Source organism: Rissa tridactyla, chromosome 1, assembly GCF_028500815.1.
Source record: "Rissa tridactyla isolate bRisTri1 chromosome 1, bRisTri1.patW.cur.20221130, whole genome shotgun sequence".
In the NCBI taxonomy this organism is placed as follows: domain Eukaryota; kingdom Metazoa; phylum Chordata; class Aves; order Charadriiformes; family Laridae; genus Rissa; species Rissa tridactyla.
In genome coordinates, this window is record NC_071466.1 from 94,012,486 (window position 1) to 94,039,829 (window position 27,344).

At 40.8% G+C, this 27,344-nt stretch overlaps 1 protein-coding gene across 8 annotated transcripts in view; it reads right to left on the bottom strand.

The window, feature by feature from the left end:
* DMD (dystrophin) overlaps positions 1-23,397 on the bottom strand; it is a 1,301,546-nt gene extending 1,278,149 nt beyond the window's left edge. For all 8 annotated transcript variants that reach the window (XM_054189211.1, XM_054189212.1, XM_054189209.1 and 5 more), the window contains exon 1: positions 23,249-23,397. In XM_054189211.1, the coding sequence (XP_054045186.1) occupies positions 23,249-23,351 (103 nt within the window). In that variant the 5' untranslated portion in view covers positions 23,352-23,397. The remainder of the gene's footprint in view (positions 1-23,248) is intronic.
* Positions 23,398-27,344: the final 3,947 nt, after the last annotated feature.

Sequence of the window (27,344 nt, forward strand, 5' to 3'; positions counted from 1 at the left end):
AGCTCTACCAGTCTCCCTTTCTTGGTCACTCACCATCTGAGCAGCAGCCACTTTCACCTAAACAGCTCTGAAGTTTTCAGACATCTCAAAAGGCAGAGAGCAGGAGAAGGGACAGAAGGATCACAGAATTAGAAGCTATGAAATTTATTGCTGTATTATGTTCATGCTGCACTGATTCCTCGTCAAATAACCATTTAGCTATATAAGAGCACAAAGCTTGGAAAAAGAAGCTGGTTAAATGCTGGAACAGATGGCTCAGCCATAAGCGACCCTCAGCTCAGCCCCCACTCAGGTGGAGAGGGTACTAGTCAGGCTTACTAATATTTCTGGCTACAATAGCCACAGGAGAGCATTAGCAGACTGGTGACAGCACTGTATCCTAATATGCACAATGTACAGAGATTGTAATGGAAATAGAGGAAATCAGTATGCCATCTACTTCTGACCTTTGCTCATCACCAGTCATGACTGTCTCTAGCACTGACACTACAGGATTTTTACAGGGTTAAAAGAGAAAGGGAAGAATCTGTGGAGTCTTTTGCTCTACCATCCTTGATCTGGCACATGCTGTAATTGACCGGTGGTTAATTCCAAGATCTCTCACATATACCACCCAGCGTCTCTCTGGTCCAAAGTGACATTTGCAAGTCTTCAGGAATGCTAAAAACAATTCAACAAACTATTAAATAAAATACTACCAAACATAAATAAATAAGCACTCTAAAATTAAAGATACAGCCTAGAAATTATTCCTACTTGTATCACAGCTGGGCTAGTCATTATGAGGCAGCTGGCAGCTGAGAGGCATGCCAACATGAATCTATCAATCTCTGTTTTGCTATATTAATACAAGTCACAGGTCTCATGACTTGGATTTCCTATACCCAAATACAGGGGTTTCAAACTGCCCGTCATTTAGCAAATTGGCAACCTACAGTCTTTACTTACGTTACATACTGCCTTCTGAAGATCTACATCACCTACAATTCTGTTTTGATCTCACTGAAAAATCAGTTGAGAGATTTCAGTACACTTTGGGTGAGAATTCTGGCAAGCAGGGCTTTGGAGAGAGACGGTCAAAGCCACCTCTTGCACGGCCACATGCCCAAAGCAATTCACAACTTGCTACTCAGGCCCAACAAAGGAAGATCAACCACCCTGAAACATTCATTACATCAATCCGCAATGCCCAAGAGCTGAGACACCTACAAGCATCCCTGTTTAAGGCAGGCACAGGGGCAACAGTGTCATTTTTTCCTCAAGCAACCTCACTAGCCTCCAGCTGTGTTTATTCCTGCATCTAGATTTGGAAACTCGGGCCGTATCAAGAGTCTTGAACAAAAGTATACAACATGGCAGAAGTCCTTGCGAGACAACCGGAAAAGTACCATGACATTGCATGTTTTGGTGCCTCTTGGTACAGATTTTCACCTGCAGCTTTTCTAAAGGCCACTAACAGCAACTGGAAGAACACTGGGAAAGCTGAAAAGCAAGCCCCATAAAAAGCAATGCAGCTAATAAGTTATTCTTGATCTACAGCACTTCCTAAAGTTTACCACAGGGTGTACATCCTGGGCAATACTGTCCTAACAACAAAGGCAAGGCTGTACTGATGTAAGCCTGTGGAAGCACTGCACTGTAAGAAGCCTTTGCTCTCACGCTCACTAATGCAACTACGTGGCGCACACTAGGCACTGTAAAACACTGCAGTAAAGCTACACTACCCTAACATAATATGATTACAGAGTACTTAATGGAAGACACATCAATAATACATCATTATAGATCTAGTATTTCTCACCAGGGTGGCTCATTTTCAGACTGCTGATGTCCCGTGTCTGCTGCAATAGTATGAGAAGGAGGCCGTTGAGAGTAGCAGATCTTTGATGCTTTTTGAGAAAACAGTTCACATTTCAGGTGCAGTCCCCCTGTTAAATACGTGCCTGCTTATAACATCTACCTCAGAGCTGCAAATAACCAAACACTGATCCAACAGGCCAAAAATGTAGTTTTAAGGATGAAAACTTTTACTTTCAAAACAATTATCCTTTCATTTCGTTGCTGCGGTTTGGGTCCTCATCCCTGACTAAGAAATACATACAAGGGATACTTTCTGTCTCTGTACTGATCAGACAAACTTGTTTTCTTCTTCTACGTGAACCTGTCAAAGCCTAGCAACACAAATACTGCAAATCGGTTCTCACTCTGTGTAGGTGGGATCATACTCGCAAACATCTCATTTCTAGGTCCAGTGCCACAGGCAGACTATTTTTGGACAAAACCACTGAAACAAAATGAAAAAACATAGTTAGAGAACTAAGCTGGCTTTACCACTGGCACAGGACCTACTATCTCTGCCTCAGGCTCATTCAACGTTAAGCAAAATTCAGCTGGCAGGCATTCAGATGGCATGGTTGAGGCATTAATTTACTAATAGAAAGGAAGTCACTGCACAGTGCTTTCTTGCAGTTGCTTCTATGTGATAATTGCACCAGAAAAATGGTTTATATTTGCATTACTTTTTAATAGTTCCAGTTCTTACTGGTATTATATTTCCAGTATTCTTGCTATTATGTCTAAAGGAAAGGTACTACTGCGTAGGTAAAAGGACCCTTTGATGGATCCACATTATATTTCTGGTTCCCTCAGAGACTTTGTGTGGCCTTTGGCAAGTCAATTTACTTTCTCATCTATAAGGTAAGGTAGTAATAGCACAGTAACTCCCAAAGGTGTTCTGTGTTGCCCTAACTTCTGAATAGAAAGTGCTTCATAAATATTAACATCATCCAACAGAAGTGCATGAAATATCAGAACTTAATGATTCAAGTGGATCCTATTCAGCATCTGGAAGATGAGCTAGCCCTGCAGAAAGCCAGGCAGAGTCACCAGAACAGGATGAGGGGCCCACTTCCCTGCCAGTGGGTCTGCACAGGCTCTGGAGCCCCAGAGGGCGAGAGCGATGCCTTTCTTGCCTCTGAGGCACAGATACGCAGGAGGTGGGCGTGCAACAGCCAAGACAAATATGGATGCTCTCTGAAGGGAGACAGGAGGGCATGACCACCTTCTACGAGAGACCACAGAGCTGGGGTTTTGCTGTTAATTGAACAGAATTACCCTCTTGCTACACTGGACTGAAAAGGAAACAGTTTAAGGAATTTAACACAAGGTTTGGTATTCATTGTCCTGGCTGGCAGTTCTCAGGTGGATTTCATTAACTGAACACTGAGTAAATATCAAAATTTATTCCCCAAGCCCCAGCAAGATGATATAAACAGAGTTGGAGAATTACTAGTGTTTCACCGAATTTCACAGACTTTCACGGAATTTTTCAGAGTTGGAAGGAACCTCTAGAGATCATCTAGTCCAACTCCCCTGCTAAAGCAGGATTGCCTAGAGCACATCCCTCAGGGCTGCATCCAGGCGAGTCTTGAAAGTCTCCAGAGAAGGGGACTCCACACCCTCCCCGGGCAGCCTCTTCCAGTGCTCTGTCACCCTCACTGTAAAGAAGTTTTTCCGTGTATTTGAACGGAACTTCCTATGTTCTAACTTGTGACCATTGCCCCTCGTCCTGTCACTGGGAACCACTGAAAAGAGTCTGGCTCCATCCTCCTTCAACCCACCCTTTAGATACTTGTATGCCATAATAAGGTCTCCCCACAGCCTTCTCTTCTCCAGGCTAAAGAGTCCCAGCTCTCTCAGCCTTTCCTCATAAGGGAGATGCTCCAGTCCCTCAATCATCTTAGTTGCCCTACACTGGACCCGCTCCAGTAGTTCCCTGTCCCTCTTGAACTGGGGAGCCCAGAACTGGACGCAGTATTCCAGTTGTGGCCTCACCAGTGCAGAGTAGAGGGGGAGAGTGACCTCCCTTGACCTGCTGGCCACACTCTTCCCTACGCAGCCCAGAATTCCATTGGCCTTCCTGGCAACAAGGGCACATTGCTTGCTCATAGATAATTTACTGTCTACCAAGACCCCCAGATCCTTTTCTTCAGAACTGCTTTCCAACAGGTCCACCCCTAACCTACACTGGTTCAACAGAGATATAATGCTGTGATACAAAACCCCAACTTGAGGTGTGGTGGTTAATGATGAATTATTGACTAAAGTTTTTCATGCTTTCCTTCATACTGACAGCTTAAAGTCAAGATTCACTTTCTCAATGCTAGTGACAACATGGCAAACAATTAAAAGTTATATCTTGATCTAGCTAAAAACAGTATCATAGATACACTGTATATTGCATCCTAGATATTTTGCTGAAAATAGGTATTTAAATATTTATAAAATGCAGAATTTATGTGGTTTTCTTTTATGGTTTCTTTTGTGCCTCACTGACCACTATAGCGTAGCAATTATGTTCAGTGTTCATGATTAAATACTCACCATGGCCCAAAGCAAGCAAGATTGTTATTTTACAAGAGGAAAAAATATTCAGTTTTTAAAGAAACAATGGTACCAACGACCTCATGCAAAGCATACAGGAGAAACTGAATTTTCTGTCATTCTGCAAGGACAACGTGTGCTGCCAACAACATCATATTCACCATTGATGTGTCATCTTGATAATTATCTTCATTGCCAGTGACATAGACTTGAGGGCACAGTCTTTATTTTACACAGCTCCTATTGATAAGTAATTAGTTATGAACAGTAGAACATTTCTCACAAAAACTAAATTAAGCAAAACTACCTCAGTCGAACAGTGAATGCAATGATTCACACACACAACAGGTCTCAGCTACTGCCCTTCAATTCAGTAGATCATTTTCAAGCTCCTAAATGCCTGGATTTGTTTACAGTTGTATTACAATTGCATAACTTCTGTAAGAGAATAAAATGTAAAGCTAAAGAACAGAAAGAATGAGGCTGAGCACACCTGAAGTTTTGCTTGTGCCCCTGAATCAGAGTCACAACTGAACATTTTATTTGGCAACATCCAATAGAATATTCACTATATTGGCGATTCTCAGCTTAAATTCATTAAAATGAATCATAAGTTTGGTATTATCCTCAAATTGCTCCAATAAAACCCCAAATATTAAGAGGTGCTATGAACATATTCAAAATTAAGTTCTCCATTCTTCTGGGTTACAAAGCAGAAAAACATTATTTTGAGATGTTTCAAATACTAAAACAGATCTCTGAAGCACTAAAGTTAAAGAAAAAAAATTTTAAAAGCTCCTTCCCATTATCACAATTTTACGACATCAATTCCATTTGTATTTTGAAGGCGACACATGACACTCCCACTCATTCCCGGGCAGGGGAGGCAGCAGGGAAAGGGGAAATAAATAGGTATGAAGTCAAGCTTAGTAGAAAAAAAAAGTCACAAACTAAGAAGGGTATGTTTTATTAGAGGCAGTGTAATTTGGGCTAGGGGTGGGGTTGGAAGGAGGGTAAGCAAAGAGCTTACAAAACACATTGCAGTCTCAGCTGTCACAGGGCTGCTGTGCTGAATGACTGACAAGGCTTGCTATTAGTTTCCTTCGAGATTTCCTTCACGTCAACAAGTAGGCCAGTTATACAGTTAGTGGATGTAAAAACATTAATTCCAGTAGAAAACTTTATTTCACCCATCTTCCAGTCATTTTCTCTGTGGCTGAGATTAGACTCCAGAGGTGCAGCAATGGGTAATTGGGAGGGAGGGACTACAGAACCGCTTTGACAAGAAACATCCCATAGATAAGCCATGACAAGTTTCAGTCGCCTGTACACAGTATCAAAACTTACTGGTCCACACAGATTTCACTCCTGATTATAACTGATTCAAAGTACTAGAGTAATATAAAGTACTTTCTGAAAGAAAGAAAAACTCATCCCATGGCCTTTTGAGCCCAACACCAGCCTCTGATGGGACAGATGTACTCCAGCTGGGATCATAGTCTAGACGGAAACACCAGTTTCATAGATTTTTGTAGACCAGAAAGGGCCATTGCCAAACCAATTCAAAGTGAACTTGTACAGAGGGTTAGGACAGAGGCAGCCGCTTTAGGGCTTTCACAGTTTAATAATTCCCCTTAACAGTATTTTAAACTCTCTTCCTGTTGATCCTACTTCTGAGATCCCATACTGGCTACGCAAAAATCAGAAGCAGACACATAACTCTGTAACTGTGGTTAAGAGAGTCTCATGGATGCGCTTCAAACCAGAATACTCAATCTAGCATCGAATGCAAGTGAAAAGGCCATCATCACCAGCCAGCCTGAGAACAAGGGCCATCACTGAGGGGAAGCAGCAGCACAGCAACAAGCTACCACACATAAAAGTGCATTACAGGTAGTGTTAAATGAGAGGGAGCAAGCATTTCATGAACAGGGATTTGTGGGGAAAATTTACAGCACAGATGGTAAATCAAAAAGGATCCCCATTAGTCTCCTGTGAGTCAGAGAGGTTCAGGGAAATGAGCATTTGAGAAAACGGGTTTACAGAAAGACATACAGGACATGAACCTTGAAAAAGCATCCACTTACCAAAATTTATAGCCTAGAGAATTTCACTAGGTTGTAAATTACATTCCTCATGAGAGATTCAATTGTGCACATATGTATGCAAGATTGAGAGAGTCACAATGCAAATATACTCCTGTGTATGTACACTAACTTATGATATGTGCTCCATTGAGTTTGAAGATTTAAAATACGCTGCTGCAAAGCTTGAGGTCTACAATCCCATTAGCATTTCAGAAAGAGCTTGCAAGCTAGAAGCTTACATATCTATTATCCGATCATTTTATAGAATACATTTTTCTTTTTCCTTAAATAAGCACCTTCCAGTCCTACTGTCACATTATAAAATACATGCATCTGCTTTGAATAGATATTTAATGAAGCTATTCCTTGTAAAGAATATCTGTTTATGTTTACATCGCATTAAATATTTAAACAACTTGTTATGGAAAAGCACTTAAAAGAAATCTTTCTAAAGATGAATAGATTTTTCCATATCTTTTCTTCTTAACCTCTTCCAGCAAGAGGTATTAAAATTGAACTGCTTATACTGCTATGCTAGAGTACATATCTTGTAAGGGAATGCAGATAGGTGGATAATGTAGGTGGAAGACACAAAATTGTGAAACAGACCCAAGACTGGGAAATTCTCCTTCCTTTTACTAATAATCTTTATGCCTACACCACCTCCAGACAATGCAGGCTATATCTGGCCATCAATCAGAATCTGAACTGCACTCACATAGGCCTATGAGTAGGAGAAGGCTCCATCTCATCACTGCCAGAAGCCAGGCTATGTGGGTTTAGTGTATAATTAGCTGGGGTTTAAGTTACAGTACAAAATGACAATAACCTGAAATAAGTTCTGATTTTAAAAAAGACAACAAAAATTCAACTCTACTACACAAAACTGAGAGTGATTCCCCTTTTCTTACCAAGATTGAGCCCTACTGCATTCCAGTCAATCCTTGTGGATGTGGAAGCAGATTTTAACCTAAAGTATTTGGGTCTGCCTTTCAGAGAACAGGCAAGTACACAAGAAGCTTAAGACCATCACTTCCAACAGCTCTGAACTTGAGGGGTTTTTTTGTTGAATTTTGAGTGGGGTTCTATTGGGTTTTTTTGTGTGGTTTTTTTTGTTGTTTTTTTAAAAAAGGTAGCTTGACAGGGTTTGCTACCTCATTGTAGCACCGACCATTAAAACCGTCTAGTAGATGTTCAAGTCTCATGCTTCATTTGTATACTGAAAAGCTGCAATATGTAAAGGGTCAAAAGATCCAGCACATTCCCCAAAACATACTCTAAGGCTTTAAACACATATTAAACACCTGACACATCCAAGAGTCCTTTTGCTTTAACGGAATGGGCTCAAAAACCTTCACTCGCAGCACACTGACATTTTAATATTTACTCCACAAATATCAACAAGAGAATCTAACAGTAAACATGAGCCTCAAAAGCCTTATCCCTCTAATCAAATTACTTCCAAGCTTCAATTAAGGTAAATACGTCACTTACTGAAGCAGCATCCATGAAGTATCAGCCCTGCATGATCTCAAAAAGGTCAGTTATTCCTCAAGAACTCAACCACAAGTGACCTACATTGTTTATTTCTAAAATGAAGCAGCTCAATAGTTTACCATTTTCCATAGAGTATTTTCACTCTGCAAAACTTACATTTCCATTTTTTATACCACCTGAAAGTTGCTACCAGAAGTGTATTGGTTTCTTCTGGTAAGAAGTTTCTTGTGAAGCAATGGGGATCCAGTTTTCCATGCTGTGCAGTTATTTACATGCATTTTTGGCTTTTTTTGAACTTCTCTCACTACTAGACAGGAGGTTGATTATTTAATTGGTATAGCTAGTTCTAGGATAATAAAGCATCTTTTCAAGTAGCTGGTCACCTGGCATAGGAACAATAGGATTGGTGCTTAGAATTTTTTTTATGCAAGATTTCTGCATTATACGTAGCTATAGTTAAAAAATATAGTTAGACAATGCATTTTGCAATACAGAGAAGACTTCATAATTATAAAGAGACACACAGAGAAAAATTACCAGTTTTACCATGCAAACTTCTCCACAAATAACACTTTACTTGAATACTAAATTCTTCCAAGGCTACAGTGAGTTGATAACACCTACCACTAATTGGTTACATAACCATTTAAGCAGGATTAGTATCATAATTTGCTGTGAAAATTGACAGCAGGAGATATGCCTCTGCAAATAAAATATTCACTTACAAAGACTGCTTCAAAGCAAGGTGGTTTATGTTCTTCAAATTTTTATAAAATTAAATTACAGCTCCATATTCCTCTGTTGAACATGGAGACAGTTTAGGCTAAAATCCATTGCTGCAGTACCATCTGCACAATTTCTCCCCTTCTTTATTGAGGGGTCAGATTCAGGACCCTAGAAGTTTGTGTATTCCAGAGCAATACTTCATGTTACAAAGCCACATCTTACGTGCGTGCTCTGGAATTTTTCAACACCTTTCTCCAGCGTTTTTGTCACTTAAATAAAAACCACTTCCATTCTTGTAATTTTTTGTTCTGTGAACTACAGATTCCACAACCCTTACTCTACTCCTTCACATAACACTGTTAAAATCATGAATATGTTGCCTGATGAACAGGTCCAGGACACTTCTGTGTAGAACTGGAAAGGACGCAGGCTTCTGCAGAACCACTCATGTTGTTCTTCAACTGAGATCACTCCTTTCAGCTCAATCCCCTTTTCCTCCCCCAAAAGGGGTTACCACTACTAAATTCGCTAGAGTATTTTTAGAGGCCGCGTTCCTAAGTAAACATGTCACTTTACCCCTGAAAGCATTACAAAAATTGCACACAGCTTAAATTAAGGGTGCAGTACCACCATTGCCAATCCTAAATATTGAAGCCCTTGAGTGCGGAGCTTTGTCTATGGACAGAAGGCAGAGTAACAGACACTGACTGGTTGATTCTTATTTCAGCTCTACTAGTGTTTAATAAGAGTATGATCCTTCCTTGCTTGTTAAGAGTTATAATTCCATGGCAAAGTTGAAACAAACTCCATCAGGAAGGAAAATACATATTCTACACGTTCTGATCAACAAACACAGTATCGACAAAGTGCAACTTGCATTTTGTGTAAGCAATCCCTCCTTCAACTTCACTGTCACTTTGGTTTGTTAAGATTGGATAAAGGAGGAGAAAGGCCAGCTGAAATGGTGCTCTGCTATCTGTGTTATTATTGCAACTTTTCTTTTGAACTATGATTTCATTACAGTTGTGTCACATTTTTGATAAAAGTATGTACCGAAACAATTCCAGTACGTTACAAAGCTGTATCTCAGAATTAGCTCTGTTAAGCTAAGAAGCATGGTCCAGTTGCTCTATCAGGAAGTTGATGCTCTAGAATTCAAAATGTATAAATGGATTTAGGGATACAGGAAGACTAAAGGAAGATAAACTCTATTCTGTAGTGGTTTATGTTGTTTGTGGTTTGGGAGGGATTTTGTTGCCTTTTTTTTTATATGTATCTTAGACATGTCAGTTAGTTATGTTTAAACTGGTATACAGCCTTTTTAGTCTTCAAAACGTCAAAGTATCAATTCTAATTGAGATGTATTCCTATGAAAGAAAGCTATGGTCATTAAATATTATTAAACTAATTTTCTCACAAAATAAGAAAGTTAATTAAGCTCTCTTAACAAAGAGCCTATTGTAATTATAGCTTTGAAACATATACCCGAATATAACAAGATTACACTAAATCACAAATCACTGGATTTTATTCCTTATGGAAAAAAAATCTTAAGCAGATATGCTGAACAGTACAGTCAGTAAAAACATATGCATTTCACAGTAAATACACGTTCATTTCAGAACACTAGAGTTTGGAACCCTACTCCAAGGATCACAGGCAAGATCATGTGTAGGATATACTATGTGCTGTGAAACAACTCAAAATTAACTCATAAGCATTATTTGAGTACCAGTGCTATATTTTAGAGGTGAATGATCCTATGGCATTGCTGGTAAACATTTCTGAATTGAGATATAAACTCAGCATTCAAATAATACAAATTCACAACTCTTCATTATATATAAACTTGAGCTGGTTCATTACTAAACACCAAGGACGCTTCCCATGTAAAAGAAAAAATTTACATTTCACACACCTGTATTTTCTACTGATTTTGATAATCAACTCTGAAATATCTTGGTTCATGCTTGAATAGACTATCTTTGAACAAATGTATGTACTGAAGAAACAGATTAATTTAGTTTTCTTAAGTCCTTATGAGCAGCAGTAAGTGGATAAGCTTCCCATCAGGATAGGGGCGGGGGGGAGGGCAGGGAAGAACAGATCAAATCCCATCCATCATTATACCTAGACAACTCACAGCTTTTGTTGCCTTTCAGTGTATTCAGGCTTACGTACTTTGTTCATCACTTCATTAAATAAGCTGCATAGGCACTGAAGGTAAATCAATGGAATTTCTGGTTCACAACCCTGTAAAGGGATATCCTCATTTCAGTCACACTCATGTCTGCATGAAACGCCTGTGAAGTCCATTCCTACACAGGTAAACTCTTATGCAAAAAAAAAAAATCCAGGTTCAATTCCAGTGCCAGTTTTAGGACCTGACTGGATTTAAGTGATTTGGCACTTGAAGTTCTGAAAACAGAAATAAGCCAAGTTGCTCTTTACTTTGACAAGTGTTCTGTAAACTGCTGCCAGCAGCATTCTAATTGAATTAGATGAAAACATTTAATAAGAGATTTGAAGGGAAATTAATTTTTTATTTTTCTTGTCCAGTCAGCACACCTGAGACACAGGAGAGAACTACACATTCCTTCCCATCTAGTTACTCTCAATTAGTTTACATTTTAACACTGTATACCTTTCTCTTTACAAGTTCTGTACCTGCCTCAATGCAAGCACATAGGATAGACTGTCTTCACCATGAGGGTGGTGAGACACTGGAACAGGTTGCCCAGAGAGGTGATGGAAGCCCCATCCCTGGAAGTTTTTAAAGGCCAGGCTGGACGGGGCTCTGAGCAGCCTGATCTAGTGGGAGGCCCATGGCAGGGGGGGTTGGAACTAGATGATCTTTAAGGTCCCTTCCAACTCTAACAATTCTATGATTCTATAATTAGCAGTTATAGCTTCAGAACTTTTTCTAAACTAATGCAGTACTCCAACAATAGCACTACCTGCCACACATTCATGGTGTTATAGAGTCTTAAAATAGACAAATGTATTCCCTGTGCATCTCTCCTTTATTAACAGTTCTCTGACAAGGAACTGCAGCCAGAGCATTTGCAACAAACAAGTAAGCTTTTCTCTTCTTTTACTAACATACCACTTACTAGAATACCCAGCCACCTATTACTTTCAATCACTTGGGTACTACTACATCCTGTACTTTCTCTTTTACAATAAAATATTGTTCACATGCTATTCTGTTTTAGAAGCACTAACCGCTACCATCATGCTATTTTTGGTATACTGTCTAGTGACTAGGCCTAACATGTCAAATGCCCAGCCTACAGTTCAGGCTGCTGGTAGCTGCACTGTGCAAGAGCTGCCTGTGCTTAAGTTGTAACTTTACCCATAAGCATTGTTAACTTCAGCTAATTACATCAAGTTCTGACAGGACCCGCAACTCCATATGATGGAGCTGTAAATCAAGCTCCAGGGTACACAGCAGTGGCGCACACACGGCCTGACGGTAGGTGTACCTGCTGAACCATCCTCTGAAGTCAGAGGAAAGCCTCCTACTGAGACGATTAGGCTCAGTCAGAATGTGAACATGAGGTAAAGTTGGATTTGATCAGAAAAAGTAGATTAACAGTAATTAATCAACACTGCAAAGTCAGAACTGCAACATATCACACTGTTACAGCCAGAAAACTCAATTAGCCTTTCTCTCACAGTCTGGGAAGCAAAGAGAGGCTGTCTGTTTTTTCACACCTCGAACCTGAAGGTTTTCAGGGATTTTCTGTAGACCTATATTGAGTAGAAGGCTCCCCATCAGTCCATGTTATGGCATGTACTGGCAAGTAATCTCAAGCTTAGCTGAAGCCAGGGTCTCTGTTCCATGGCTGCAATTCTTGGTGAGCTTTACTTTTCTTACTTAAAGAGCATTTGTTATTGCAAAAGTTATTTCAGTTTCAGATAGAAAGAAGAATCCTTCTTTCTCTCAGGTGTAAAGGAGGCACTCGTGAGACACAAAGCATGAGTTTTAAATACCATATCTCTGTACTCTGATTGGCATATATCCTTGTCTGTTTAGGATGCTAAAGGTATAACATTTTAAAAACAAGGAGTATTAGGGTCATCTTTCATAATGAAGTTGGGATTTCACAGTGTTTATACAAGTTTGTTTTTCAAAAACATCCCCTTTCACTACTATAATTTATGTAATAAATAATTTGCAAAACAATTTCAGGAAGTGAATAGTCTAAGAGTCAGAAGTTTTTTTCAGATTACAACAGCTACAGGAGATGAAAGATATTTTAATATCAACTAAGCAGAAATAATTGTTTTAGAAAGCCTCACCACAAAAATACCGTGCTTTCATAAAACTTAAGCTCTGGAGCTTTCGAAACTATTCTAGATTTGCAGAAGCTTTAAACTCTTCCTGGTGAGTGCTTATGTTTTGAATATGAAGTAGTTGTTTGACTGCAGTAGTCATGTGTCTATGCACTGTACCTTCTCTTCTTTCCCCACGACAGATGACTGAAATCCTGACATATCACATCACTAAGAACTTTCCAGCAGAATATTTTACATAAGTCTAAATGAGTCAGTCAGGGGATTTTTTTTTTTTGAGCCAATTTCTAAGGAGAGGAAAAAAAAAGTCCACTGTAGCTGATTTTTCCCCAAAGTATCCTGAGTGAGACTGTATTAAGAGTTTAAAGAATGGAACTGGCTTTGGTATTCCATTCCCAGTTGCTAATTTATTATCTGGAGGAAGTCACATGAGCCTTGAAAGAAATCTTGATGAAAAGGGATCTGTCTCAGCTGCATGGGGTTTAATTGACTTCTCAGTCTTGCAAGAATGCATTAGTATTATCTATGCCTCTGTTTAACCATCAGCCAAATGGCAATCATCATGATGAATTAATTTTCTACACTGACATGCAAATTGTAACCTCACACTCCTTTTGCGGACTCATCTCTCTGCTTAGCAGGACACCTGGTAGAAACCCGTAAAACCACAATTCTAGACAAGATCGCATGGGGTAGCTCAGCAGGAAGGGAGAAGGCTGCCTAAGGACCATCACATTTACCCATCTGGTTATATTCAAATAGTTCTTGGGTTTTTCCTCAAGGGGATAGGGGAAGTTTAGCAACTTCTACTGTAGGACATTCTATCCAATTAGTGCTCAGTGTTTCCTTTAATTATCTCTAACGAACCAAATTCTCTCCTGATTACTTTCAGAGTCTGGAAGTATAGGAGCCCACCCCAACAGAAGCAGCCTTAGGTTACATCCACATTGCACAGCTCTGATCAAGCCAGCATGCGGATGTTGAGCAAGTAGCATATTCCGGTGCAGTATAACCAGGCCTCAATCTGTAGCTCTTTTCTGCACTACTGATAATCTTTACAGCTATGAAAAAAACCAAAGAACCCAGCAGTCATCCCAGGGGATGGGACATCTTCCAACACTACTGCCATTATTGCTCTTGCTGGCCATCAGCATCACAAAGAGGAGGGGGGGAAAATATGACTGCATTAACATAAATTTAGCAAGTCCGAGATGGATTGGGAAGCAGACCAGAAAGTTTCTTCACACATTAGAAGTGTTCTTCACCCATCTGTTGGGTGCTAGAGCCCATGGGGAAAGAGTCTGAATCAAGCAGCAAGTCCTCTGCAGATTCACAGGTTTTTTTGCAGCACACTGACATTTCCATGAAGCTGGAGACCACCAGTAACCAGTCAGACTTTTCCAGAGTTGCAAGGTTATGAAGTTATCATTCTTTAAATCCATGCAACTTGATTTCTACAACAACCAGAAATCCTTCTGAGGAGGTGCCTAGCATTCAGCTAAATAATTTAATATTTTGCAAGTGCACATTGCCAATCCTTAGTTATACCCCTCTAGTGTTCAGCAAAACATTACACTTGAGATAAAAGGGGAAAGATCACACAAAGCAGAATTGAATTAGCCAAATTATTGTGGGTGGAAAAAACAACATGAAGAAGTGCTGTATAGAAGATTTTGTTTTCCCGGTTGCTAGTTTTTTTTCAGGAACATATGTGCTTACTGTGATGCTAGATAGTTTAAAGAGAGGATGCCCCTAGAATTGTAAGGCACACTTGGGACTAGAGAAATACATTTACATCGTAGGTGTAACAGATTTATGCTTCACACTATAAAGGCAGTCTGCAAGGCTGAAGGCAGTTCATGAAGATGGTTTGCAGCATATGTGGGCCATCGAGAAGAAAAATACTATTGAATATAAACTTATTAGACAACATTTATTATGCTAGCCTACTTCTACCTTATGACATAAAGTTGAAAAGTCATATTAATCCATTTGTAAGCAGTTTGATATATTCCAAGCATCAAAATAACAAGTTCACCTTGGCATTAGAGAAAATGAAAAGGGCAGACTCCCTCATCTAGCAAAAAAGTTAACGTCACAAAGTCATGAAATCATTGCTAAATAACACTTTCGCTTCAATGATTGCTTGTTAATATACTGCCTCAAGATAAGAGTCAGATATTATTTCCTAAAATATGCCTTGCCTTTTAAATAAAACTATGCCAGACATTCTTTGCAGCAAGCTTGTTTGAGACCACAGTTCATCCAGAAGTTTTCACTAATTCACATCCTTTACAGCTCCTCCTCCTCTCCATCATTATCTTAAACTTAGGTAGAACAGTAGGTTTGGGGAAAGTCTGATTTACATTGCTTTTTTTCCTTTTTCCTCCTTCTACAACAAGGTGGAAACAAAAATTGCTAGGCAGGAAAGACATCCTAAATAATTTGATAAGAGTGCACTTGCTGTGTTTGATAAGGACCATGTACACTGACTGAAACAAGAGGTACAAAGAGCTTTTGCATGCTACAAAATATAAACTTGCTTTAGTTAGTGTGTATATATAATGTATATTTCTTTACAATCCAATCATTTTTCTAAACAAGAAAGAAATTAGTTAACCAGTGTATGGTCTGTCTAATAAACAGACTGACATTTAAAAATGATGATCCAAATTATGGCTTCAATATCCAAGCCAAAGTGCACTTTAGAAGCAGCCCAGCAAGCACTTCCAAGACTTTATGTAGATAATACTATTTATGGTATCTGATTGCATGCTGCAGTGTAACTCAATCACATTGCGCTCTTTATATCAATCACATAGGATAAGGACAGCATAAAACTAACCTTGAAATTCGGTACAATACTGTTTACAGATTACACAATACAGCACATTCCCCATCAAGTTCCAGAAATAAGAGGTGGGGTTTTATTGAAAGTAGCTACATAGATTCAACAATGGGTGAAGTACCACACAGCCAGACATTGGTATACGGTAGGAGATAGCTTAGCTTTCACAAGGAAGACATTCATACTTCAAAGTTACTTAATGCTAGGGTGTTTTGGCTTTGTGGGTTCCCCCCCCCGAGGGCCACAAACAAGTCACCACTTCATTCAAGTCAGTGATGTTCCCTACCTTAAAAAGGGAGAGACAGGAGTGTTGAATTGAGTTCTCTCAACTTAAGATTCAAATTGCAGGAGACCCCTTCACTGAAAATAAATCCATTACCTTTAATGTCCAATAAGTCTTACAGTTAATCACAAGATGTGGGTACTTATCCACAGGATAGAATCAGCTGTAGTACACAAGAACCCATATACCCGCACTTAATTTGCTAAAATGCTAGTAGTTTACAGATGTTGCAGCTCTAAATCTAGTTTAAGAAACCTATAGTGTGTCTTTAGATTTAAATTTGAAATATCAGAACTTCTTAGCATACAAAAATACCGTTGCCAAGGCAACAGTATACAGAAAGCAGGCAATTAAAATACATAGATACTTAAAGAGCAAGATATTAAATTTAATATCTTAACTGCTGTTTAAGTGATCTTTTACCATTGAAATAAAAAGATATTCACTTTTGAGCAGAGACTACTGCTTAACAGGCGTTAAGTTTTGAGACATTTTGGTAATGTTTTTTGGAATGAGTTTCCCCCCCTCCCGTTCTGTTCAGGCTGAAATGGCTAAGTCCTAACAGAAGCTGCAAGCGATCCGCATTTCTGAACATACCAGACCCCATGTTTTTTAAAATGCATAAATAGGGGGAAAAATATCCACTTAACTACCCAAAAGTAAATTTTTCAGCCTACAGACTAAGGCATCCACTATACCAAGGTGAGGAGATTATATGGTGCATGGTTAGATTCTCCTTCTGAAAAAAGGAAATAAAGCCTATCAAGTATAATAAAAATACTTCAAAATAAAAGAAAAAAAAAACAAAGCAAGCTGGGAACTTTATTTATGCTTCTCTTGCTGAAATTAGATAATTTTATTTAGAAAGAAAACCCAAGAGAGTGATTTGAGTATGATAGTTTAAAACACATGATGAAGTCCTGAACTCCGCAAAATCGTCTTTATTTCAGTGATTAAGTTCTTTTACACATCTAAACCACATGCTTAAAAATTACCTTCTACAAAGACACCTTTACAGGCTGTGATTGCAAACATTACCAGAAACATCTAGTTTCACTAATTACCAATATCCAGGCTAAAATCAGCAGTTCGTTCTGCTTATTAGATCCAGCAAATCCTGAAGTAGGATGAACAAGAACAGGAGGATGTTGCTACTGCATCACTAGTGACTTCTGTCCTACAATGGCTTTGCATACTAAAAGTATTCCACAAAACCATGGCTGAACAGGCAATGCTATGAATTAGTCTGAATAGTTTATATCCACATTTTAATTCTATTTCATACAGATTTATCAGCACATTTTTCTTTTTTTATTTAAGTGATATGAAAGTATATCCACCCAAACCCCAAATTTTGTATGTAAAAATATTTATCTGTAAATAAGTAAGATATTTATTTTAACACGTGCACGAGCTTTATGTCCATGGACCCTGTACTTTCCCCTCATACAGTAGCTTGGCTCACCCCCTACACCCATTTTGGACAAGATCCACAGTTCTTCCCACATGCTGCACAGTTAGGAATAGAGATATCATGTACAAGTCTCTCTTCACTGCAAAGCACGAGTTGTGATTCATCAGAGCCAAGTCTCCACCTTCAGCAGCCACAAAGGTATTTCTTTTATTTTTGAAGAGACTCCAACTCTTAGCAGCTGGGGTAGCAATGCCACACAAGCGTGCCACTAAAGCTCAGACAGATTCAGAGGAGATATCGCTTTTATCTTCTTGCCCAGAACTGTTCCACGAGTGCCATTTTGACACTCTGACAACAAGCAGCACGCACATTTGGGCACGGTGAACACTCTGTCCTGGCACACTCACATCACAGCACTCGGCACAGTAGAGCCGGGCTGACAGATGAGGCTGATCAGCAAGCCGCCACACCTCGGATGCAGCATATACACTTTGTTATGCTGAACCATTTGTCAAATTCATTTGTTTCCCATCAGACACACCGCTAATGCTCACCAGGCATCGCTGGAGGGAGGGGGAGCGTGACACAGGTTTCAGCCGAAGAGGCAGAGCCCAGCCCCTCTGCACTGACGAACCCAGGGAACTCTGTCAGGTCTCCGGGTATTTGAGGGAGATGGGAAGGAGCACCCACTCGAGCTATCCAGTTTGGGACACGTACCAACAGCTCTCGTCACCTACGGTTTCCACACCAATGAAGCTAAGGGAAGGCAGAGGGAACAAGGAGGAGAAAAAAAGGGAGAACCACCACTATATATCTCTTTAACCATCTGTATCACCACATACATTGTATCTATACCTTTTAACAGCATTAAAGTAAAATAAAAAACCAAGCCTCCAGGATATATACTTGTTTCAAATACTGCTTATGTTAATTCCTAACAATTGTTATTCTGTATGTAAAGATGAGGACAGCTGTCTTTAGTGAAAACCTCAAGTCATGCAACTTAGAAGGAAATGTGGGGAGGATCAAGTCCTTACTCACAAGCCCTGAACCACACCAAATCATTCTTCTAAGCAAAGTCATCATGTCATAACAGCAGCTTACTCAGGATCTGCATAATTTTTTGATAGAAGTTAAGAACAAATGAGGTCTTAAGCCTTTTTTCTGAAGGCTGTGTATGAACTAAAGAAATTAGAAGGCTTTTTGTTGCTAATCACGACTACAGTTACTAAGTTCTGCAACAGTAAATAATAAAATCTAAATCATCATTAAATTGACGAGAAAGTATTTATGGCATGCAGATTTTTTTTATTTATTGCAGAAAAACACTCTCTGCTTTGCGTTGCATTTACATTGCTGGGTTTATTTTTTTAACAATTCTTTTAATGTAGCAAGAATCCAAATGCATTTGAGACTTGCCGGTGGTATTTTACTGTATAGCTAGGAAAGAGAACCTGGCCAATGGAAAACACATGTTCTTCAGAGAAATTAAATCGCAAAGACATGTTTTATTAAGCTCTGCAACATCCACTTCCCCAGGCGTGGTCTCCATGTGTTCGACAAGCATGATATTAAGTATGATACATTAAAGACCCACACTTACCAGACTGGCACATGTAATAATGGTTTGGGAAGCAACTGCAACTTGTAACATGTTCACATTTGCAGTTGTTTTACACTGTCTTCTTGCTAATACTGATTTAGCAGCTGTTTGGATCAATCTCAGCCCACTAACCTCGAGACCCGGGTGGACTCTGGTTTAGCACTGATATTTTAAGAACTGCCAGCACCCTCACCCAGGACAGAGAGGGGATGCTCAGCCCCAGTCTCACACCAGCAAGGAGCAGGGTGGTCCATCAGGTATGGGGAAGGCCCAGTTCAGATGGCAAGCATTAAACTGAAGAGCTAGGTAGAAAGTGTCCTTCTATTAAGAGAAGTTTCACAAATTAATACCTTTATGGCTAGAAGGGACCATGAGACAGATGACTGGACTGATGATTTATGACAGGCTCTTAAGTATTGAATCCAGTAACTTGCATTTCAATAAAGCTCAACTTAAAAAGAAGTACCAAGTGCTGGATCAAACACCTCTAGAGAGGGAGGCTCTATCCCCAGAGATTAACCATCTTCCCTGCTCAAAATATCACCTGTTCTAATTTGAATTTGTTAGCTTTCACTTTTCCTTTCTTGTTATGCCTTCCCCTGCTAGGCCTTCAGCATCCAGGATTTTCTGTCCATGAATATACTCACAAAAAGTAATAAAGTCACTTCTGTAGCTTCTCAGAAAAGTATTAAAAAATTACTGGCCAACCTCCATAAACGCTCACTTTAGACATCAGGTTTTGTGATTATTTTTTAAACATATTCCTCATTCTAGAACCAGCCATGCCATATACAAGAGTCAAAAATAACTTTCCTACACCTATTTTCCGTATGTCATCACATTACGAGCACATGCTGAATGGAGCCCTGCATTGACCACCAAATTCCTCTCTGGCGCAATCCCTCTCTCTGGCAGCACAGCCTACATTCCTTACTTCCAAACTCTGCATTTGCGTGAATCTTCTTTGAGCGCCCAGGCAACCCAAGCCATTCCGTATGAGTGGAAGTGAAAAATGACAAGTTAGTGCTGGAGCTAGTAATTACCCCTGTGGAGATGCAGCAGGGATAACCCAATTCCATTACAATTCCCCGATGGCAACTTTTGCAATACAACTGTTTTGTGGGTTTTAAACAATTTACTAGGCATTTTATTGCTAGTACTATTTTTTTGTTGTAATATACTGCAAGAAATTACTTTATCAAGAAAATTTGTTAACAGAAAGAGTATTTGACAAAGCCTTCTTTCCCCAAAATTGTGCTAACAAGCTTTAATTTTAAGATTATATTTTGTCTTTACATTAATTAAATCCTCATAACTTTTTTCAATTATTTTACCTAGAATTGACAGCAGGATGCCTAAATTAATGCTATTGGCAACAACCCATTCACCTCATTAAAATATTGGTGCTCTGAGCTTTTGACTAAGACATCAAAAAATAGACATGTGGAATATTTTTATATTGCAAATACATCAACATACTCTACCCTATCTTTTCTCTGGTTTCATGAAAAGGCAAAACCTGCACCTACCAGAGGTCAAGTTTTCTATCCAAGAGGGCAAAAATTTCTTCCACACCATGCCAGAAAGCAGCAGACCCCTGAAGCATGAAATTAATATAAACAGAGTGAAAAACAAGTGGGATACTGAAGGAGCATTAAAAGGGATTGTATCCGATGCCCTGAATCTCCAAGGACTTACTGCACTAACTTCACTTTCAGCCACCAAGAACTTCCCTACCGATCACAAAATCCCTTCTGCAGGCCAAGGAAGTGCCACCTGAAAACACTTTAGCCTCCTTACCATTGCTACGTGGTTAAGGTGGCTGTGCCATCATTTCACTTTCAAGAAGCCCTTCCAAAACTTACAATCCAAAATTTTTTGAAGTGAACGTATGTCAAAACAAATGGAGCAATCCAACTCCAGAAATGCCTTACCTAGGTAATAGAAAACCCCAAAACAAAATGAACCTATCCTCAAGCTTGCAAAAACCATTTTGCTGAGTTCTTCTCAGTTTACTTGCCTAAACAGCTGTGTTAGTTTGCTATATATTATTTCTCCCCAAACCCATAGCTAGATTTTAACCAATCCATTCCGAAGTTAGATGATAACAATGAAAGATAAGCAGGAGTAAGAGATCACTGTGAGGTATATTGCTTGAAAAAAAAAGAAAAGTATACCTCTGATGAGTATCACCATGGAAATTGACTTTTCTCATCTCTTCAGGCTTATAAACATCTGGGACAATTCTATGATTCTTAAACTGATCCTGTTTCTTATTCATCATAGAGAATAGACCAGGGAATTGTGTCCAATTAAGAAGCACAAATGTTCGCTCAGTGTTCTACTGCTAACATCTAAATTCTAGTACTATTTTATAGCAGGAAACTGGAAAAACATTTTTAGAGCCATTTGAGATCTTGCACTTATTATGATACCATACACCTAATGTATTGCCACCGAAGTTGACTTGGAAACAGACTTTTCAAGTGAAACAGAGAATATAAGGGATAATAAGGAAATGCGTATGTAACGTTTCCTGTCTAGTTTTTCCAGAGTGTCTGCTCTCAATTATGATTTTTTAAAACAGGAAATCAAACTGAACATTGAAAGTATTTACTAGCTATATGAAAAAAGAGTAAAAGGGAAGAGGGCTCTCAGCTCAGAGCTGTGAGCATCTAACAGTAAAGTTACTAACTGCAACTTCACTTTCTGGAAATCATGTGGACATGAAGATATCCTTTTTGTCAACCTTCACGTTCTCTCATCTCCAACAACTGCCAAGATACACCGTTATACACTAACACGACAAACCTTTACATGAGGGGGGCTTTTCTTTGTGTTGTACTCATCTCACATTTTACAGCCCCCAAAGTGTAAGTGAGCTAAGTATGGAACAGTGAACATGTGCTGCTATAAGAGGTAACAAACCAGCCTAACCAGGAATGACTAAGGGGACAGCTCACGCACTTTTCTTCCACATTCTCCTCGTGCTGCAGAAGCTTAGATAAAATACATCCCGTGGAACCAAAAGCAGATCTTGAAAAAAACCTGAGCAGCCACCATTTTCTCCTCCCACCAGGGCAACATCCATCCTTTTAAATGCCAAACTGAAGGAAAGGCAGTTAGTATGAGAAATGCAGGAGACTGGTAACATTAGAGGAAAAACTTTGCTACAAGAGCCAAAAGATCTTCAACCCAGGAATTGCACCACTGAGACTTCAGTGGGAAGCACCAAATCTTGCCGCAAGAGTGTCTTTACACTACCAAGTGAAAACAACATTCACAACATCTGTCATAGAAAACACAAGTTCAGCTTACTACCGCCCCAACACTTTCAAAGTCGAATTTCCCATAGTGGCTCTAATTATTCCATAATACATGGCAAGTATTTTGTTGTTGCTTCTTAGAAGAAGTACACCACAGATCATTTTTAAAAAGTCACTTAGCTGTGTAAGGACACCATTATTTTAAGGCTTGCTTATTGGAGCAAGCACACACAGCTTCAGGAAGAGTTAATTTAATTTGTAGCTCCACATGCACTTGTGCTGCAAATGAGTAAATGCTGAATGGTCTATAAATACCTTTACTACCACGGATTTGGTTTCTTTCCAGCACTAAGCAAGAAGAACCCAGGCACCTGAAACTTTATCTTTATCCTCTGGGGGAGCGTTTCAGCTGCCTCCATTTACAGCTTTCACGACCTGCCACCGCAAACACGAGCGGCACAACCACCTGCCCGTTTACCACACCCCAAGGTAGGGGACACCCGGGGGTGAGGGGGACACCCGGAAACACTCGTCTGTGAAGGCGGGGGGGGGGGGGGACACACACGTCGCTGAGATAGGCGATTCGCCCAGCCAGCCGGCGGGCAAACCCCCTTCTATGCTGCACAACGCAATGAAAAGTTGAGCTAATAACAAATAAATTAAAAAAAAAAACACCTAATAAGAAAGAAGAGCTAAGTGCCGCCCCCGCGCTGCTGTACCGCACTCAGCCTTCCTCCCTCCCCGTCGGCGAGACCCCCCCCGACATCCCCTCAGCGCCCATCCCGGGCCATCCCCGCTCCGCCCGCCGGCAGGAGAAGAGAAGAGCGCGGAGCGGCACCTACCCGACCGGCTGCGGATGATGTCGCGGAACTCATCGGTGGTGGTGGCGGCGGCGGCTTCGTCCCCCCCGGCGGCAGCGGGGCTGGAGCGTCCCGCCTCAGCCATGCCCGAGGACCGCGGGTCCGGAGGGAGGGAAGCGGGGAGCGCTGCCGGTGCGAGGGCGGAGGGAGCCCGGGACGGGCCGGGACAGGTGCGGGGTGGCGCCGCCCGCCCTGAAATAGCGCCAGGGCGGTGGCTCCGGCCCCCCCCGCCCCGGCTCCCGCCCCGCTCGCGGTCGATGAGGAGAGGAGCAATTAGCGAGCAAGTGGCCCCACGCGGGGCAGGAATGACTGAGCAGCCCCCGCACAGTAGCGGGGGGGGGGGGCGGAACGAGGACTAAGGCACCGTATGGCTGTGGGGCGGAGGGGGGATATCAACTTTTTTGAGGGGGACCCGCACAGCCGTACATGGCTGCGCCCCCCCCCCGTCCCCCCTCACCCCCGCTCAGGCAGCGCTGGCGCCCGCGGTGGAGCCCCCGCGGCAGAGGGGTGCGCGGGCTTGGGGGAGCCGCGTCGCCCAGAGCGGGATGGGGGGTGCCGGCCCCGCACCCCACGGCCGGGATGCGGGATCCCTCCATGCCCCGCAGCCCTGCCAGGCCCGGGGAGCGACCGAGTGGGAGCCCAGTCTCGGGGAAGAGAGGGGAAACGCGCCGGAGTTTGTCTTCTTCCCCCTCCTTTATAATTCATCCTTGGAGGGGTGAAGGTCCTGCACGCCTCATCAAGCGGCCCTGCTCTGAAGCCACCCTAGTGACAGCCCATCGATACCTGCAGGCTTCTCAAATCTTCCATCCCTCTTCGGGAAGAGGTCACAGAAGACATTTCCCCTTGTGTTTGATAGGGAAAAGGGGCGGCTTAGTCCCCTGTCATCCCAGTCAAGAGACAAACCGCTTCCCGCTGGCATTGCTCGCTTGCACCCTTCCATTAAATACCAATTTGGTCGGCTGCCTCCAGCCCACCGTTTTCCTTTCCTTTCAATTTTCTCTCCACACTGACATTCAGGACTTGCCTTTTATGCTCAGTTTCCCTCATCTCACCAGGCCCCCAAGTAGTTTGTATCACCTCACAGGGGAAGCAACCAGGCACGGGAAATTAATGTGCTGGTATGGATTTAAATACCTGCTCTCCCTATGACAGAAATCCAAGCTCTTAAAAACTATGCCTTAAAATATGGACACTAAGAAGACAAATAATCACCTATTTTTATTTGTTAGTTTATAGGACAGCAATGTGGCATGTTTAATACAAATTTAGCCTACTGCTTCTCAGCTTTAACACCAATTCATAGATAATTCATAAACAGATACAGAGGAACAGGAAATTAAGGATAACTGTAGAAAGGATGTATGCTTTCACTTGTACTTTGTATAGATAAAGGATTTGAATCTCCCTGTATGCCAGAGTATATCAGAAGAAATGTACTTGTCTGAAGATAACAGAGTGAAATAGAATAAAACTAGGTAAGAAAACCAGGTCAGAGACAATGAAGAGTTAGAGGAAGATTTTTTGTAGGCAGCAACGCAAGTGGTAGTAGTCAAATCCTGAGGAAAGGGGCTTGTCCCGCTGTGAAGCAGTGGGGCACACCCCCCGCACAGGTCGTGTCTCATGGCTGGGTTCTACCTTCTTGCTGTTTGTGTAAGAGTCTTACGAGATGAAGTAGGTGGGAAGTTTCACACAGTCTGATGTTTCCAAAAGTATTTTCCAGCTTTCTGATGATCAGTGTTTATTGCTCTAACAAAGTGAGTGGGAAAAGAATGAAGTATGGGCAGCCTTAAATAATAAAAAAGCATTAGTCAGACTCAGAAAAGGCATGAAATTGTCCTCAGAATATTCAGGGGAGAGAGATCATATTTCTTTGTCCATATTCCCATTTGCAATTCCCTCTGGTCACCCCTGGTGTGTGCCAACTCTCACAAACTTCCAGTGATGCAGTTTTGGCTCCCACCACGGGGCTTCTTGCTAGAAAACCTGACTGAGATCAAATTGCAGGCTGGGTTACAGCACTACAGCTAGCGAGGAGAGCCTGTAGTTTCTCCTCCAATATCACCATTCTGTTTAATACCCTGTTAGCACCCACCCCCAAGTTTTTCCCAAGCTATCAGCTAGATTCTCCCAGTCCCACAGCAATCCAGACATTCAGTAATTTGTGTCTGTCTCCCTATGTCTTGTTTTCTCAACCTCTGCCTGTTATTTTTAAGCGGACTTTCTTTTTTCGTTCCGGTGCTTTAGGGAAGACAGCAGTTTGCACATGCCTTCCTCTCCCCCATAGTACGCATAGCATTGCAGAATTTAAAACGGGATTCAAATGTTCCTCAACAGCTGATCCAGAGCCTCCCATACGCTGTCTTTTCTGTCTTTAAAACCCACGTGGGGAGACAGTATAGCCGCTTCCCTCTTCTTATTCCAGCTCATCTTCTGTCTGTTCCCGAGGGCAAAATGGAGGGAAGATGATTTTGCCTCTTTATGGCAAAGTTCTGATCACTGTTCTTCCATAAGAGGAATGTAGAAGGAAGCCAATCAGGACAGAGACGAAAATTTCATGACTGACACTTCTGTCACTCCAGACTGCCTGTATCAGAAGCCAAAATCTCATTAGTGTAATTTGACGACAGTAGAGCACTATCTTAAGTAAATGCTGAATCTGTTCTACTTTGGTTTATAGACCCAGCAAGATTGCATGCAGAACTTCAACGCTAGAAATCTTAACAGATTTGGTTAACTTTATGAGCAGACACGGTCCCTTGGTGTGCAGTACCTGAGGTTTTTGAGCTAAGTAAGAAATCCACATCCTAGTTCTGCAAACACTAGCTAGTACACCCATATACATATATATATATGTTTGCAGCGCTGCTGTTAGTTAAATTCTGAGAGTCTCCAGTAAGAATTCCCCGCTTTCTTCAGTATTTTCACGATGTTTGTTATCATTCTGCTTACGGGTCTTTTACAAAGAGAATTCTGTCTTGAGAAGGAGCAGGTCTCCAGGAAGCTAATCTAATCACAAAACTTTCTTAAGTATTTAAACTTCTGAAGTCCAAATCAAGGTAAGACACAAGAGCAACATGTATTACATTCTTTCAATAAAGTTATTCCATTATGTTAGTAACAGGGGGGAAAAAAGGTTTTAAACACTTATTTTCCAGAACAATTATTCTAATCATGAAGAGGTTTTTCTGATGAGGTCCCTAAATGTCACAGTAAGTAGCTTTGTCGCGTCACAACAGCCAAATAGCCAAGAGATTGTCTTGCAACACTTTGTCTAATCATATGCATCCAAAATTCTTTTCACTGATATGACCAACAGTACATACGTGTTTAAGCTCAGATGCAGAGCAGGGCTCTTAGAAGATCACGTTGATGCCTGTAGCTCTGCAGAAACTACGTTCAACATACTGTAAATTCTGAAAAATATCAAATCTTTGAACCTTAATTGAAACTACCATTTCCAAAACTTAGGAACATACTGTGTGCTTTTTAAAAAAAGTAAAATCTGGTGTTGATAGTCAATGTTTGACATGTAACTTTGAAAATCTTGCTCTTTGGGCACACATATGTGTGTGCATGCACGCGCATGTACTTACGTGTAGGTATGTATGTGTGTATATACATGTATATGTAGCATGTATTTTGTTACTTAAGGATGAAGAGAATACATTCAGGATGAATGGTGTTAAATGCTAATTGGCAGCTCTTCATAGACCATTCTTGTTCCTGAAAGCAAGTTTCACTTAGATTATAGTCACCCCTGGAAAACATCTTATCCTGTGTTTGTAATGTATGCTATTAAACCTATTTGATTAGTTGTTTGTCAAAAGCTAGGGCTTGTTAATTGAAATACTAGGGAAGCCTTCAGTTAGACGTTATGTTTTAGAACGAACAATAAATTTTAACACCATATTTGAAGATTATTAAAAGCCCATTTCAGCAAACTGTTGGCTTAATAATAGACTCTAAAATATTCTCAGAGTCTGAGGTTAGCAGTTCTGGGTGACAGATTATCTGTCCTTAGAGGCATATCTGTGCTTTTATTCCACTTGAATATACCGATTTTTTTTAACTGCATGTT